This window comes from Haemaphysalis longicornis, unplaced genomic scaffold (assembly GCF_048455015.1).
Source record: "Haemaphysalis longicornis isolate Haplotype H1 unplaced genomic scaffold, Haemaphysalis longicornis Haplotype H1 scaffold_1, whole genome shotgun sequence".
Classification (NCBI taxonomy): domain Eukaryota; kingdom Metazoa; phylum Arthropoda; class Arachnida; order Ixodida; family Ixodidae; genus Haemaphysalis; species Haemaphysalis longicornis.
In genome coordinates this window covers 39,946,367-39,963,790 of record NW_027526203.1, presented here as the reverse complement: position 1 = coordinate 39,963,790, position 17,424 = coordinate 39,946,367, and the positions used below count along the sequence as shown (strand labels likewise).

At 50.1% G+C, this 17,424-nt stretch overlaps 1 protein-coding gene across 1 annotated transcript in view; it reads left to right on the top strand.

Annotated features, from left to right (window-relative positions):
* Nucleotides 1-17,424, top strand: part of LOC144176001 (mitochondrial-processing peptidase subunit alpha-like) — a gene marked incomplete in the record, with an annotated part of 62,635 nt that overhangs the window by 8,685 nt on the left and 36,526 nt on the right. Inside the window, 3 exon segments of the mRNA XM_077705090.1 lie at nucleotides 2,343-2,422; nucleotides 16,164-16,246; nucleotides 16,747-16,840. Of these exon segments, the coding sequence (XP_077561216.1) occupies nucleotides 2,343-2,422; nucleotides 16,164-16,246; nucleotides 16,747-16,840 (257 nt within the window).

Sequence of the window (17,424 nt, the reverse complement as noted above, 5' to 3'; positions counted from 1 at the left end):
GCTGATTATGTAAGTGCACAAAACCGATTTAAATCGTAGTGTATAGCCGTAGCATGAACACCTAAGTAACCGGTGGTTACGGAGACACAGGTAGTAAATTCAAGTCAGTGTAACTACAATCGGCTCCATCATATGCCGGTTCCGCGACGCTGGCCTGTGACACACACCTGGCGCTATACAGACCGAATATACCACACTTAGATCGCGTCAGAAACATTTACACTGTCGTAAACATACCCCATTTGCGAACAGAGTGACTGCTCCACATAAACATGGATTTCAAACGCCCGAAAACGGTAAATCTCAGTCGTGAAGGGGCCGCAAAAGCAGCGGCGGCACTGGGGAGCGGGGCGCGGACTCCCGCGGCTGCTTTCAAAACGGGCCGCTAGGGGGATTTCAGTGGCGCCCCTACAGGCCGCGCTCGAAGCGTATACGCGGGTTTTTACGGTATGCCATCGGCCGTTGGCAGCTCACATTGTCAGTGCACACTGTGACCGCATTCAGTCGTTATATCCGATGTTGTGGCACTGGAGTGTTGTAATAAGCGGTTTATTTTACCATAGAGAGCATACAAAAGGGGACGGTGCCATACTTGTTCATCGTTATATCTGATGTATTGCTATAAACGGTATCGTCATAAGTGGGCTCGACTACCTGCCACGGTGGCTCAGTGGCTAAGGCATTGTGCTGCTGAGCACGAGGCTGCAGGTTCGGTTCCCGGCTGCGGCGGCCGCTTTTCTGATGGAGGTGAAAAGCAAAACGCCCGTGTGATCGAGATTTCGGCGCATGTTAAAGATCGCCAGGTGGTCAAAATTAATCCGGCGCTCTCCAGTACAGCGCGCCTCATCGCCTGTGTAGCGTTGGCATGTTAAAACCCCACGATCAATCAACCACAGCCAGTTTGCCTTCCCTTGCCACGACTCCTCTTTCCTGGACTGCATATAGAGTACACCACCTCCCTGCGCCATCCTTGTAATAATATTAAATCGCGACTTTTCTTCTTGCCTAACACATTTTGCTAATGATGCATGCAGCGGACCATAGCAGTCTACAGCCGAAACTGACACTCTCAAAGGCTAGTGGTGGCCAGAGATGCTCAATGTACAGCAGTTGTAAAGCTCCCCGTAGGCCCCCCCATGCATCAAAAGCCGGTCCCTGGTTGGCCCCCCTGCGCTGCGGCAAAAGGGGAAGCAGGGAGGGGGCAGTTCGACGAGCCTGTTGTCGTCTGTTGTCTGTTTGCTGAAGTAGTACTCACCCGTGCTTGTGGCTGCTGCCGTGAGTCATAAAAGGAAAAACCGTGGAAACACAACTAAACGTCACCTAATTCAGGGTTCTCTAACGTGAAAAGCAAGCTGTCGTTTACTAAGTTGTGTTATTAAGTAAACATTTGGCAAAGTGCAGTTTTTGCCATCCCCTAGATGCTGCGCCGGTACACTGGCCCCTCAGCTTCAACAACAAAGGACGGGGCCTCAAGCCGCCCGGATTATGAAGCAGCAGAGTTTCGCGACTGGTGCATGTGGAAGTGGTAGTAGAGGTGCTAGTGCCATCTGGTTTAAGCGGGCCTAACTACACGCTGTAAATGGTCTATGCCTTGCAGTGCCCCATACGGTGAATTCTTTCCTTAGCTCTGATGTGCACGTTCATAGAACTGCAATTGGAATTTCTTTTTCAAGAAGGAAGTGTGTTGATAGCTTCAGTGCAGTGGTGCAGTTATACCCTAATTGTGCTACTACACTGAGGCACCTGTGGTTTCACCAGCAACGGTAAACACAACGGGATAGTTTCTGTGCGTTTGTTGTATGCCACACAAAAATTGTGCAAACCCTTTAAAGCGAGTCTTTTGCTTTTGCACATGTTACTGAAGGAATTCTGTCAGTGTTCTTGCTATATTAGCTTCATTTGGCACCTGTAGGAACGATATCATGATTTGCTTGCTAATTGCTTTGAAGCCAAGAATAACTGTTTGCAGCCCCTAGAAAGTACGCGAGCACTCTGTGCCGCTTGCCGACCCCTGGTCTTGTCGAGCAGGGATGGCCCACAAGATTCCAACAATTGTTTCTCCCATGGGCGCACAAACGTGCCGCTGTGCAGTGCGTGGAAGCGCATTGGCCGATGATCGACACTTGGGCGCTGGCACGCGCAGAGGACGTGCGAAGAGGTGGCGCCGGGGTTGATACGGGTTCGCAGGTGCATGCATAGTTAGGCCGAGCCAGGGCAAGCCAGGGCGGGCTGCCACAGGGGCTCGGGGGGAGGGCTCCTTTGGTGGGTCCATGGCTCCCACCAGCGGGCACAGGTCGGGGTGGTTCCGTGTGTGCACTAAGGGGCCCTCTGTCCTGTTGCAGTGGTGATCGACTCTGGCTCGAGGTACGAGGCACCCTACCCCAGCGGCATCTCACACTTCCTGGAGAAGCTGGCGTTCGGCGTGAGTGCCTCCTGGCTTCCCTTGGGGCCTTAAAGCGTCTTTTGCCCACATTGCAGCGGCTCAAACTGGTGCCTTGAGCTATGTCGTACAATGTCTGGCTCGGCTTGTTGGGGCCCCTGACAGGTCACTAGGCGAAGGCTTCCAAAGCATCAGCGCTTTTTTTTCCCATTGCTCAGTGCCGCTAGCATGGTCATGAGTCAGTCTGCACCACGTGGCATTTGTTTGCCCACAAGCGCTGCTGCCATTTTGTTTCTGGGCGCCTCTGTCGGCAGCGTAGAACCTGTTAGTAGAGTGTATATTAAGCTTGGTAATGTCAGCAAAGCAAAGCTCACGATTAGCTTTATATGCCCTCTTAAAGCCAATCAAGGCCAGCTTCTTCAAGATGACACCTGGTCATTCGCACACTCACATTTTAATTGATGGATGCCGCGAATCTGCCTTGCCATCTGAAAAGGGCACAGGCAGTGGCCATGAGCCAGTCTTCTTCTGACATCATTGCTCGCGAGATAGTGAGGCGCACCGCAGGCTTGGATGAAACTTTGGCATGTTTGGTTTACTGTTGTCGATGGCCGGTGCATCTTTTCCACAATTTCACGCTAAGGTAATTGGGCTTTTAACATTTCAGCAGTGCCGCACTGTTTATTTATTTATTTATTTTATTTATTCAAATACCTACATCGCCTTTCCAGGCATTAGTGTAGGGGGGAGGGGGAATAAAAAAAGAGACACAAAGTACAAATACAATTGTCGCATAAACAAACAAACAAACAGGTTGCGTTTCCTTAAATAATGAGTATACATCAAAGCGGTGAATTGGCGTTGGAAAAGGAGCACTTCAAGAAAGGAAGATGTACAGAAAGGATGTACAGCAACAAGCACTTCGTAACACAGATAACCCGTAAGCCCGGCAAACAAGGCGGCGGGATATTACTGACGCATATAATCCTGCAAACGCTTTCCAAAACAAGATGGGGGAGAGCAGACAATTTCCTCCGGTAGAGCATTCCAGTCATGTATTGTTTTGGGAAAGAAACTGTACTTAAATGTGTTAATCCTGGAGTTAAGCTCGCGAATCTTTAAACAGTGATCGGTGCGAGGGGATACGTATGTTGGTTGTTTTAAATAAGTTTCTTTTTTAATGCCAGTTCTCGAGTTGAATATATTATAGAACAACGAGAGTCTCAGGTATTTGCGTCTTTCAGCGAGTAGAGGCCATCCAAGTCTTCTGCAAATGTCAGCTGATCTTTTAGAAAAATCGTAATCGCCTGTTACGAAGCGAGCGGCGCGAGCCTGTATTCTTTCTAGTGCATCAACGTTTGTCTTTGTGTAGGGGTCCCAGACACTGCAACCATATTCCAAAATGGGGCGCACATTCGTCAGATACAAAGTCTCCCTGACCTTAGTCGGAGCTTGCCTGAAATTGCGTCTTAAGAAATTTAGCACACGGCTCGCTTTTACTATCATATAATTGACGTGATGGTTCCAGGACAGGTTAGAAGAGAAAAAGATTCCGAGGTATTTAAACTGTGTGGCTACCGGTAAACATGCCCCGCCCATGTAGTAGTCAACAAGTAGAGGGTGCTTTTTGTTGGTGAACCTTACCAGATTACACTTTGTTAGATTGAGCGTCATCCCCCACGACTGGCACCAAGAAAAAACAGAGTTAAGATCGCGTTGCAAAAGGTCCGCATCTGCTACGCTGGTTATATCACGATAGATGCAGCAGTCATCAGCGTACAATCTAGTACGACTGGAAGTGCAGTTCAGGAGATCATTAATAAATATTAAAAAAAGAAGTGGGCCTAAAACTGAGCCCTGCGGGACACCAGATAACACAGAAATACTTGAAGAACTCAGGCCTTCAAGCACCACACACTGTTTTCTCTCGAAAAGATAAGCATCCAGCCACTTCAGCTGGATGCTTATTCCTGCTCACTGTTGTTCCATTGGCTGCTTGAAAAGAAAAAAAAATTACCTACTGCCATCTACAGCTTAGCTAGCAAATGTTTTTCAGGTGTCACGATGCCTCATTCATTTTTGCTGATTGCATCACAGTGTGCTTCCAGATATTGTGGAGCACAGAAAATGCACAGGTGAAATTTGATCACTAGTCTAATGTATGAAACCAGCGCAAATAGCTGAGAAGCAGCGAAGGTCACTGTAAGGCACGTGCCTTACCTTGTTGCTGCTTTCCGTTCCCCACCACCATCTGTCATCTGCTGTTGTGTCCATGACTGTGCATGGGGATTTAATTTTGTTGTTTGCCTTTTTTTTAGAGCTCAAGCGTGTGTAATGCTTTTGTGGTAACGGTGGTTTTTTACCAGGTTAGAAAATAACCAAACGGAGTTTCGCTTGCTCGGATATGTCTCGGGAGCAGGGGAATTTCTGCGCTCCTTTTGGTTGGCTCGGAGTGGCCAATCCCAGCCGTGGGCGTTGGGATGACCCCCTTCTCCACCACCTCAGGTTACCGGGGTGTGATCGGAACGCCTCTCCCCGTTTCCATGGTGTCTACACGAACGTGGGTGATGTAGAACAACCGCTTGTCAAACAAGTGGGCTGGGCTTGTTGCTGTGTGTCGCAGTGGTGGGAAGCAGTGAGTTGGCATAAAACAGCCAGCTGATTTCCTCTTAGTGAAAAGTGACAGGTGGAAGCAGAGCAAAATTTTGCTTACTGTCAAGGAGATTTTATGTCGAGGGGTGTCCAGCATATTGTGTGCGCTGAGAGTGGCAGTTTGAGAGGAAAACTGGGTCGTACATTGTGAATCGGTAATTCTAGTAGGAGTTTCAGTGACAGCTAGGTAGAGTAAGTGTTTTGCAACGGAAGTAATGAGTGCCTGCCCATGCGGTGGTGCTGTGCTGCTTCCTCGGAAACTTGGCCAGTCCGAAGTTGCGGTGCCAACGAATCCCTGTAACCTTTCATCAAGCTGCGTGTGGATACACAGGCGGGGACTGGGAACTTCCCACTTCGTGGGGAACAGATTGGCAGGGCTGCCCACAGCAGGACTGTGGTGCTCTGGCCCATGCGAGGTGGGAGCGTGTGCACTGTCTTGTGTGCCCAAGGCTGTTGGCTAGGCTTGTGCGAATATTCGGCGTCTTCGAATATTCAAACGAATATTGCAGTATTGGAATTCGCCTTGACTCGAATTTAAAATTTCCGATATTTCGAAGTATTCGGGGTGAACGAATATCAAAACTGCATTCAAGTTAGTGGTTTTGTTAGGCAAGCCGCAGTGCCATTGACATCAGGCCTACATCTTGACTACTTGTGGAGCCAAAACAAGCTAAGCCACATTCAGAATGTTGTAGCCTTCTCAAGCGTGACCCGCATCGCAGGTTTTTGCACACGATTCGGGCGCGTCGACGTTGCGCGTGCGATTTTTTGATGCCCGCGTCGACGATTCCGCGCGCGCGGCAGCTTCTGCCTCAGCCTTGCTCAGAAAATGACACGCGTCGCGCGCGGCAGTGGGAGGAGCTTAACGACTTGCGCCAATGGGGAGGCGCGCGCCTCGTGGCAGCAGTTTCAAAGCGCTCGAGACAGCCAGCTGGCTTCGCCAGGGATGTTTAGGCTTACCATTCCGGTAGATATTGCATAGCCGCTTTTACTAGCGGCGTGGATGATGTTTTATACAATGGAATCTCGGTCATACGAATCTCAAGGGACGGCAAAAATATTCGTATCACCCGAAAATTCGTATCACCAGAAAACGAGAAAAAATGGAACAGTGCTGCGCATGTGACAGGCGGCGGCAACATGGCGTCGGCTCTTGCCGTGTGGTTCAAGTAGCTTCAGCGACCGCTTGTAACCTTTTGTTAAAACGCAGCTTAAGGTGTAAACTAAATTGCTCATGCGGGAAAGAGCTCGCAAAGTGGGAGAAAACTGCGCTATAAAATATCATCCACGCCAAATATCCGCCGCGGAGGTGGCCCAGCCAGTTGCTGCGAGCGCTTCGAAATTGCCGCCTTGAGGCACACGTCTCCCCATTGGTGCAAGTCATGAGGCTCTTCCCACTGCCGTTCGCGGCAACGTTGGCGGGTTGGCGGCAACCGAGGCTGAGGGAGCACGGCCGGGCTAGGGCGGCGGCGCAGCGCTGTGTCGATACCAACGCGCGCACGCCGCCGCTCTAGCCCGGCCGTGGGCAGAGGTAGTAAATCGTCAACGCGGGAGTAAAAAGAACGCATGCTCACCCTCGCCCCCGCGACAGATGCTACCTCGCTCGGAAAATGACGCCCGACGCGCGCGGCAGCGGGAGGAGGAGGCAGTTTGAAAACGGAGCCGGAGATGTTTAGGCTTAACACCCCAGCAGATATTGAATGGGCGCTTTCACTAGCGGCGGGGATGATGTTTTTATAGTAGCGTTTTCACCCACATTATAAGCTCCTTTACCGCTAAAGCAACTTCGCACAGAACAGGGAGCGATATTTAGAGAGCGCTTAGAAGTGGTCGCTCGAGCTCCCGACACCACTTCGCGGCCGAAGCCGCCGCCATGTTGCCGCCGCCGGCCGCGGTGCGTGCAGGTGGTTACGCGGCAGGGTCAGTGCGCCTGAGGCATGTGCGGCGCGTTTTCGCGAGCAGAAAACGCTCCATGCGATTCACGCTCAATGCTTTTGTGCCCGCGCGCAACCGAGGCCGCACGACCACACCAACACTCCCGCCTCCCGTCCAGGCCGCAGTCGTCTGCTCGCGGCTTGCGTGTTCGTATCACCCGCACCGGAGTGGTAAATGCGTTCGGATCATCCAAATTTTTTTTACATTGCATACAATGCATTTTCGCCGGGAAATTTTAAAAATTCGTATCACAACGAAATTCGTATCAACCGAATTCGTATCACCGAGATTCCACTGTAGTACCGTTTTCGTCCACATTATAAGCTCCTTTACCGCACAAGCAACTTCGTGCGTGCCTTGAGCGACATTTTAGAGAGCGCTTAGTTAGAAGCGGTCGCTCGAGCTCTTGACACCACCTTGCGGCGGCGGCCGCCGCCATATTGCTGCCGCCACCGGCCGCGCCGCGCGCAGTGTGCAGGTTAGAGATGGGCAAAACGGCTCACTTAAGGGAGCGACTCAGAACAGCTCAGTTCAGTGAAGTGAACCGGTTCGTTTGAACGGTTCAGCAGTTCGTTTAGGTCTGTAACCTGTGTTAGGCATGCATAATCTAAATTATTACTTAATTGTTATTGGGAAATTTATTTTGTAACAACATCCGGCGTATTTGTACAGAAAAGAATTGGTTCCATCGCCATTACAAAAAAATTGTGTCTGCGGTATTTCAAGATCAACCACGGCCGAAGTGTAAATTGTACTGCATATGTATGCATATGCATATGCAATGTGATACGTAATGCATATTCATTTTACAGCAGTAAGAATGGCGCGGTAAACAATTGAAGTTACGAAAATGCACCGAAGCATATAAGTTCCGATGTGCAGTGCTGTTGGTACTGGGTGCATTATGCTTGTTTTAGTCTCACAGCAGTCTGCCACTTCGGACTTGTCTTACTCAACACTGGCCGATTGGCTTAAGTGACGTTGCAGGGGTGGAACAATGTACATCTGTTCGTGAGTAGCCCGGTTTGGACCAGCCCAATAGGCCGTTTGGCAAGAAGTTGGCACAGGCTACTGTGTCAGCCCCCTGGCAAATAAGGTTATTCGATTTATATACTATATTAGCTGTTCTACCTTGCACTAGAACCTACTCCGAACCAAGAACGCAGTTCTTGTACTATGTGTAAAATTTTACAATGAGCGGAGTTAGTAGCGTGTGCGCCGTGTTACATCGCTGTTCTCAGGGTAAATCTCACGTGCAGAGTCGAAAGGAATCAGATGACAGGCCATTGCTTTGTGACCATATTTCGTCCTGTTGATTATATTATTGCTTATAATATTATAATTTAACTCTTTCGGGACCGCTCCATAGGCCATCGATCACATATGATCGATGGTTTCGCAAGCCTGCAGAATACAAATTTTCGATCGATGGAACACCTAGCGACATCTAGAAGATAGTTTGAAAACTGGAGTTTTCTCTTTTGTGAAGTTTCTTTTTTTATCACTAGGTGGCAACGCATCAGATATTTTATTCTGACGGGCAGTGGTTTCGAATGTAAACAAACATGGCGTCATACTCGCGCGAGCGCGATAAGAAATCCGCCTCGTCTCGTCTCGCATATCTTCGCCTTCTACTGTGGATTTTAACAATGAGAGTGGCAGTGAAGAGTCGGAATGCGACTTTAGAGATCGGATTTCAGCTCGAGTGAGGATTCGGGTGTCGATCAGCCTGGAACATCGAATCGCGCTCAAAGGTGGGTGTTGGTTTCGGTTTCAATTGGCTCTGGAGTAGGTATGTGCGCTCGAAATATGTTCTGGCTGGTTTATATTTGTTCGTTAGGGTGTTAACTACCTATCGTGGTGATCTCCTGCCACCAGCGCAGAAACGGATCAAGTTTTCGCCGAGACGAGAGCCCGCCGTGTACCTGGGCAACGACGTAGCCATGGGCCTAGTGCCAAAGAGATCACACACAAATCAAAAAACCAGTTACAGCTAGCCGCATCAAACTTTCGCGATGAAAAAACAAAGCATTGTGTTAGATTTTGTATATCCTGAAATAATTTTATCCTTTTTTAATATTTTTATATTTACGCTTTTTTCTATCTTTTTCTGTAGTTTTTTTACGAAGTTCTTACTTTAAGATTTTTTCATGGTTCTATCGTCAGTGTTGAAGTAAAACTTGGTATTGTATGTCAAAGAACATATAATTAGCTGCATTTTGGTATATGCTAAGGCAGGATGGTGCCTTTGCTTTATGTAATAAAAAATTTGTACCGAGACCTCCCTTTTTCATCACTTTTTCCGGCGGTCCCGAAAGAGTTAAGTGGGGGAACTTTTTCTTGTTATGGAAATCGTTCTTTTGTCATAGCATCCGGTGTATTTGTAGTGAAAAGAATTAGCCTCACCATCATTACAAAAGTTTTTATGTGTCAGTGGTATTTCAGGATCACTCTCGGTCAATATATAAAGAAAAAAATGCAATTTTGTGTCAACTCTAATACCTCACAAATATGATCTCTACTAGTGAGCTGTGACGCCAGAAAAAAATGATTCTGGAAAACACGATACAAGAAACTAATTTTAATATTGTGTTTTGTGAACAACACTTTGTTCAGTTTATTCGAAGCCAGACGGGTCCGGTTTTTGACAGCGATAACAGATGATGCGAAAGTTACACACAAGACACAGCTGGGTCCACCGATGCGCCTCTAGTAACTCTACCTGAACGTGCCGACACGACTCGTCCAGAGCCATGCTCAGCACGATTCTCTGTTCGAGCGAGCAGCCGCTGAACGTCTGTTCTTAGGAGAGCCGCTCTGCCAAAGAACCGCCGGGAGCCGAGAATCGCCGCTGAACTGAGCGGCTCAGAAGACCCGGCTCGTTCCTGACCCGGACAACAGCTGCATGCACAAATGTAACTGTGGTGAATAATATGATCACAGGAGTTTATTTTCCTATTACCAGAGTCCTTCAATGCTTTACTGGTCACGAAACTTCGGCGCTCGTTTCATATAGGGACCGCGCGCGCCACTACAGGCGCCACCGCCGCACGAAGGTCATCCAGCCGCCGCTTTCGCGGCGTATTGGCCTGCTCTTGGCGTGCAAACGCTCGCTGCTTTTGGTGTCTGCGCACTGATTAAGTGTTTTTTTTTTCGTAGTAGTTAGCGATGAATAGTCCATTCATCACCTGCCTTCAATGAGGTTTTCTTTTTCGTAGTAAATTACCCTAGACTTGGCCGCGAACGGCAGCGGCTTCTGCGTGCTCTGGCACAAGTGCTGCGCCGCCGTGTTTTCGGATTTTTAAATCTCTATTTCTTCTTTTCTTAAAGCAATGTAAATACCACACATGCGGTAGCTGCGTAGTCACGGACTGCTGCGGGCCTATCTATAATACAATAAAAAAAAAAAACTGAAAAAGAAACCAAGTACGCGTTGTTCAGGCTACGCTTAATGAATCCGTTGATTGCTCTGGAATGCACAGAACACTAAAAGAGATAGCCCAATAGTATTGTCGTTTCAATGAGTGGGTACATATTTGAGAACATCTAAAAACGCTGCAGAAACGCGAAGGATCAAAACACGAAGAGATATATGTTGCACCATGTGTTTTTCTGCTTCCACGCTTTGCAATACTTGCAAAAACAGGAAGCGAAAAAAGAACAATAAAACTGATTTTATCACACGCAACAAAAATTCAATGTTACGAAGGGAGACAAAAAAGCGTGGTCCAGCGTACAAAAATTTATTTTTTCACGCTGCGATGTGGAGCACACGGAGGAAACAGAATATTGCCACGTAGCCAAGAACGACGCAAAGCTTATCTGAACGCGGCGAGCTAGCGAGCTCCTGTTCTATAGAAGACTAGAATGAAACACAAATGTCAAAGAAGCAGTCCGCAGTGTGACGTGCACAGAAGAACGTCAATAAAGTGAGTTGCGCGGCGTTTGCTATGCATGCATTACTCTCGGAACGTTATTAATTTCAGATCCATGGAAATGGGATCGAGAACATTGTCGAAGAAACAAAAAATCAAGTTGGCGACAAGGTGGCACCCTTTTCATATCAAACAATATTGCCCGACGGGACGTACGACAAAAAGAGCAAACGGGCGCTCCGGTTGAAACGCCAGATAAGAAACCGGAATCAGCCACGCGCGGTTACAAAACAAACAAGACGAACCCTAAGGGATAATTCGCGGAAATATGAAAAGTAAAAGCACAAGGACGTCCCAAAGCTTTTTTACACGCGAGCCTGAGCGCAAGGTAATACAAGTTTGCAAACAGGTAATGAAGCACCGCAACAACGTGACTGATATTGCAAAAATCCGGCTTTAAGTTAACCTTGTACAGGCGGCCACAGAATAAACCGGACCAAGCGAGCGGTGCGCGAAAATTATCGGCGCGACGCCTTACGGCCCAGCGCCTGCTGTCGAGATAGTGGAGGGCGCATGCGTGTCCCTCCCTATAGTTGTGCATGTCGGTTTTCTTGATTGCGGCTGCAGCACTTAGTTTCTCTCGAATGCGACGCGCGGCGGCGCCTTGACAGGCGGCCTTACCGAGCGGCGTGATGCTTGGCAGCAGCCGGCTGCGTGCGCTATGCGCTGATGCCGCGTAACTGTGAGTTCATCTGAGAATATTTGTTCGGCGCTCTTTTTATCACTTTTGTGACTGGAACGCAAACTGGCGCTGAAGAAAGGCTACGATAAAGATTCCCACGGGACTGAACTAGTGCTGGTCGTTATGCGACGAACACACAGTTGATAGCAAGAACTGAAAACAGCGATGGTTTATTCGCTTCGGAAGAATGGAGTGAAATACACAATTGTGCGTTGTAAGTGAATTGCTATCGAAAAGCAATGAGGTGTTTCTTTCAATGTCACCCATTGGACAGCGATAGCTATGAAGCGCATAAAGCAAGTAACTCGTCCTGCATGACCAGATTCGTGAAGAATGCCGTCCCGCGTCCCCATCGAGCAACGGAGGCACATCGTGCGACTTCTCATCGAAGGGACTACTCAGCGGGAAATTCGCCGCCTCACCGGGAGGTCTAGGACTTCTGTAAGCCGCATTATTCGAGCTTACCGCGATGATCAGGGCAGACTTATTGACGCAGAGCGCAGCGGGCGGCCTAAAGTCACCAGTGAGGAGCAGGAACTACTGATTGTCGCAGCCGCTGTGGCAGATCCCTTCCTGTCTGCAAAAGAAATTCGACAGGAGCTGTCATTGAATGTCTCTTGCGAGACCATTCGAAGGCGATTGAAGGAGGTGGGACTCGGGAGTTGCGTGGCAGCGCAGAAACCGCACCTGACGGACCGCCAGAGGCTGGAAAGGCTTGAGTTCGCCCGGGCGGTGGAGCAGTGGACAACGGACGAGTAAAATGAAGTTATATTCACAGACGAATCGACTTTCTCCACTCGCTGGGATCATCAGCGGCGTGTTTGGCGTCCGATGAGCTGCAGGTACGAAACTGAACTGTGAAACGTAGCTGGTAATGTGCATTCTAGACGATACATAAAACACTATAGCGCAAGAGGTCAAATTGGGAGCACGGTTTAATGTGACAATTGCTGAGCATTCCTTGGGGGGTCCCGAATGCAACGCTAAGCGTAATTGTTAAGGCTAGCAATTCGTAACTGCCTGCTAATACCTACATTTCGGAGCAACCGATATACAATGTCCCTGTAAATTTTATTCAGCTGGGTTCATTTGAAACGTTTTAATCGCAGTTTTATAAGCACCGTTTGTGAAGCGTTTCTTTTCAATTCAATTTTTTTTTTTCCAATTCAATTTTTATTCAGGGATGTACACATATTTACTTATGGGTTGTAATACAGACGGAGGTCCCAAGACCGAAGCCGTACGCGGGACCTCCTTGTCGCTGTTTTTTTACGAAACACTTCAGGTGACCCACATCAGCTAACGGGGCATTTTTTTAATTCCCGCAATAGAAAGTGGATGAAATTGAAGCAGTTTTATACAGGATACTGTTCGCCTACGTGGCAGTGGGGGTTCAGCCTCCCGCTAAAAAAGTGGGTCTGTAATTTCAATCGATATAAACTATCAAACACGGCGAGTGTCCTTTCATTGATTTAGCTAGTATACCCTCCGAATATCTTGGGGGTATCTTTCCTCGGAGATATCCTTCTTGAATGTATTTCTGTATTTAGAATACGAATTCGCTTCATTCATTTTTCAGATACCAGCCAAACCCGCCGCGGTGGCTCAGTGGCTAAGGCGTTCAGCTGCTGAGCACAAGGTCGCGGGTTCGATTCCCGGCCGCGGCGGCCGCTTTTCTGATGGAGGCGAAAAGCAAAAACGCCCGTGTGTACGAGATTTCGGCGCACGTTAAAGATTCCCAGGTGGTCAAAATTAATCCAGAGCCCTCCACTACGGCGCGCCTCATCGCCTGCGTTGCGTCGGCGCGTTAAACCCCTACAATCAATCAATCAATCAGATACCAGCCAAGCTGCATCCAAAGCGTCCTTTCCAGTGGGCGGTGCTCCGTCAGCGTATGGGGCGCAATGAGTGCGGACGGCCTGGGACCCCTCGTCAGAATTTCTGGGCCATTCAATGCTTCCCAGTACTGTGACATTATTACTACAAGTCTGCTCCCCTACGTCCTGGACTGCTCGTTCATGGACGGGTGCTTCATCCTGCAACAGGACCGAAGCCCTGTCCACACAGCACGAGTCGTGAGCTCACTGCTTGAGGACCACGCGGTGCGACAGCTGCGGTGGCCTCCGTGCGGAGCAGACCTAAATGCGATAGAAAGTGTGTGGGGGATTATGAAGATGAATCTCGCTAAACGAAATGACTGCGGTCGCACGGCGGACGAGTTGTGGCAGGCAGTGGAAGATGAATGGGGACGCCTGCGCTCCCGTCCCGAAATCATAAAGTCGCTTTATGAGTCGCTCCCCCGACGCATTCGTGAAGTTATCGAAAACGACGGAAACTTCACACACAATTAATCGGGAACCACTAGGAAAATCACCGATGTTTCTTTTTGTTACGAAACGAATAAACAATCGCTGTTTTCAGTTCTTGCTATCAACTGTGTGTTCGTCGCATAACGACTACCACTGGTTTAGTCACGTGGGAATCTTTATCGTAGTCTTTCTGCAAGGCCAGTTTGCGTTCCAGTCAATAAAATGATAAAAAGAGCGCCGAACAATCATTCTCAGATGAATGCACAGTTACGCGGCATCAGCGCATGGCGCACGCTGCCGGCAGCTGCCAAGCATCACGCCGCTCGGTATAGGCGCGCCTGTCAAGACGCCGCCGTGCGTCGCATTCGAGAGGAATGAAGTGCTGCAGCCACTATCAAAGAAACCTACATGCACAAATTATAGGGAGGGACACGCATGCGTCCTCCGCTATCTCGACAGCAGGCGCTGGGCCGGAAGGTGTCGCACCGATAGTTTTCGCGCACCGCTCGCTCGGTCCGGTTTATTCTGTGGCCGCCTGTACAATTCTAGGTCCACGATGCTCTCAAAAGGGTACATTGCTTTTTCCATTCTCACACACAGTGCATTTCCACGCACTGTCACGCACTTATAATCGAAGCTGAAATCTCCCGTTTCTTGCCTTGGAATGGCGCGCCTTCATTTCTCTCGCAGCTCCCCGTCGCTCGGTCAACAGAACAAGGAAACATTTTCTGTGGTATCGTTGTACAAGGAACGACATCCCGGGATGCAACAAATGTTAGGCTTCGTTGTTGCACTACTTAAGTCGCATCACAAGAGCGCGATATGCACGTTAAATTTTTTTCCCCGCACAAAACAAACACAACTCGCCGCGGCCCCGCCGTTCGAGCCAGCGCAACGCCGCCCGAGGAGTGACCTCAGTGAGAGGGTGGCGCCACCGCGCGGCGGGCAAACGCAGCATATGAAGCTCTTCCATTGAGTTACGGAGCAGTTTCGTGACCAGTAAAGCATTGAAGGACTCTGCTATTACTTTGAAAATACAGACGCAGTTCGTTCACTGCTGCCACTGCGGCCTCCCGATCTGTCATTCGCCGCCACCGCGATCTCTCAACCGCTGTTCCCAAATGGCCCCTCAGAAGATCCACCAGATCCGCTTTGCGAAGAGCGGCTCTCGAAAAGAGCGGGTCAGAAGAGCCGATAAATGGCTCAAAAGAACCGGCTCTCCTAATTCGGACTGTCTGCTCACATGACAGGAGGCGCTGGAGGAATTTGGAAAATGAGCCCCACCTGGCCAGGCAGGGCAGTTGCTTTCTTGCGTCGATAATAGATGGTGCAAAACTCGCCCCGAAGAGGTGGATCTTTTGAGCCGTTCTTCGGCTCTTTGGATCAGTAACTGAGCGGAAGAGCCAAAGAGTGACTTAAAAGTACATCTGGCTCTCCGACTCGAATTGTCTGCTCCCACGACAGGAGGTACTGGAGGAATATGGAAAATTAGCCCCAGCTGGCCCGGCAGTGCAGTTGCTTTCTCGCACTGGCAATAGCTGGCGCAGAGAAACGGCTCATTTGACCGGGCTCTTCGGCTCAGTAACTGAGCGGAAGAGCCGGGAGAGCCGAAGAGCGGCGCAAAAGTACATCCGGTTCTCCGCTCACTACATCCGCTCACTGTTACCGAGCCACGGCTCACCCGCTCTTCAAAAAGAGCGGCTCAAAAGATCCGGCTCGCTCCTGAGCGACGCATCTCTAGTGCGGGTGGTTCTGTGGCAGCGTCAGCGCGCCTGTGACGTGCGCGGCGCGTTTTTGCGAGCAGAAAACAACAGCCCGGCCGTCCCTGGAGAAAGAGTGACGAAGAGGGGAGAGAGCCCGTACGTCGCCGTCGCTTGCTCGCTCGGCGGTCGGGTGCCTCGCGGCTTGGTCGTATCATCCGCTGGTCCGCGCACGTCCGTTCGTAAGAGCCGAAATTTTTCCCATTGCAAACAATCCAATTTCGCTGGGACTTATCAGAAATTCGTATTATGTATCCAGAAATTTGTATCACCCAGAAGCGTATCATCAAGATTCCACTGTATAGAACTTTTTTATGAAGGTCCCGCCAGGGCCGGGAGCTCACTGTCTTAGTGACAGGAAGCTCAGTGACACCTGACAGCTATTCGAATTCGCTTCGAAAGTATTCGACCCCAAGGACTACTTGCTTCGAATTCGCTTTGAACTAAAATATTACTATTTGCACAAGCCTACTGTTGGACCCTGGGTGAGTGAAGGCCTCTTCCTCGCAGTCGACGCGGGAGTTCAAGGACCGCGACGCGGTGCTCCAGGAGCTGGAGAAGCAGGGCGGCATCTGTGACTGCCAGGGCTCCAGGTGAGAGTGCTCCTCCCCTCGTGGAGCTGCTGCTCTCCAGCTATGTGTGCCCTCGCGGGATCTGCACACACTTGCTTTTTAGCCAGGCTTATGGGAAAATTGCACATGTGGTGTGCTCCCCGTGTCGCCCAAGACAACCCGTTGGGGCATGTGCACAAACAAGCAGACTTTGGCCGGCAGGCCTAGTGATACGCGAGGCAGCGTGTGGCTGCCGCTCTTTTCATTCCTTGCTCGTCTTTTCTCTTCCCTAATGGAAAGAGCATTTGGAGTGGCCAGTGCTGTTTGCAAAGTGTGTGAAGCTTTGAACGTTTGCCCGCCTAGTCTCACGGTTTTCTGTTTGCTGCTGCTTGCACACGTCAGGGAAGCTGGTGTGTGCGTGAAGAAGCCAGGCGCGTGTGTGCGTTTCCCTCGGGGTGGCGGCTCTGTCCGTTGCCCGGAGCAGGGTCGTGCCGGTCGGGTGTCGAGGCGCACCCGGTGAGGAGGGGGGCCCCTTGTTGCAGGGACACGATGATCTACGCGGCCTCAGCGGACGCCCGGGGCCTGGCGCCTGTGGTGCGGCTGCTGGCCGACGTCGTGCTGCGGCCCCTCTTCAGGACGACGAGGTGGGCTGGGGCTGTTCGTTGCGGGGGAAGGGGGGGGGGGGGGGGGAGGGGAGGGAGGGAGGGAAGGGGCAGCTGGGCTCACAGGGGACCGAGGGGGCTGTGCAGGGTGGGCCCTCCGAGCCATTGCAAGCCCCTGCTGCTGCTGCTGCTGCTCCCAGTGGGCATGGTGTGCTCCATCTGACACCATTCATTGGCAATAGTGGGCAGTGGAGTGTCCACGGTGCCAGTTTTCCAGGGCAGCGAGAAATGCCGGGGTCATTTGAAACAAAGGAGGAGCTGATTAATGCTGTCATCAGAAAACAAATTCAGGAAGCGTAAACGCCTGGCTAGTTATTTTTCTCTGCCTGCGCCTGCGGCAGCCTGTAACACTTCCTATCACCGAGCATGCATTCTCGAGGGTTCGAGCAACAGGCATGGGCTCCTTCACTAATTGTGTTAGCCGCACACTAAATGTTATGCGAGGGAGTCTTTCTTCACCGTGTTTTCCCATCCTTTCATGTTGTGGGACATGTTCTTGCGGTTCACTGCAAGCCTCATAATGTGGGAACATATTTGAAGTTCCTGATGTGTGCAGTT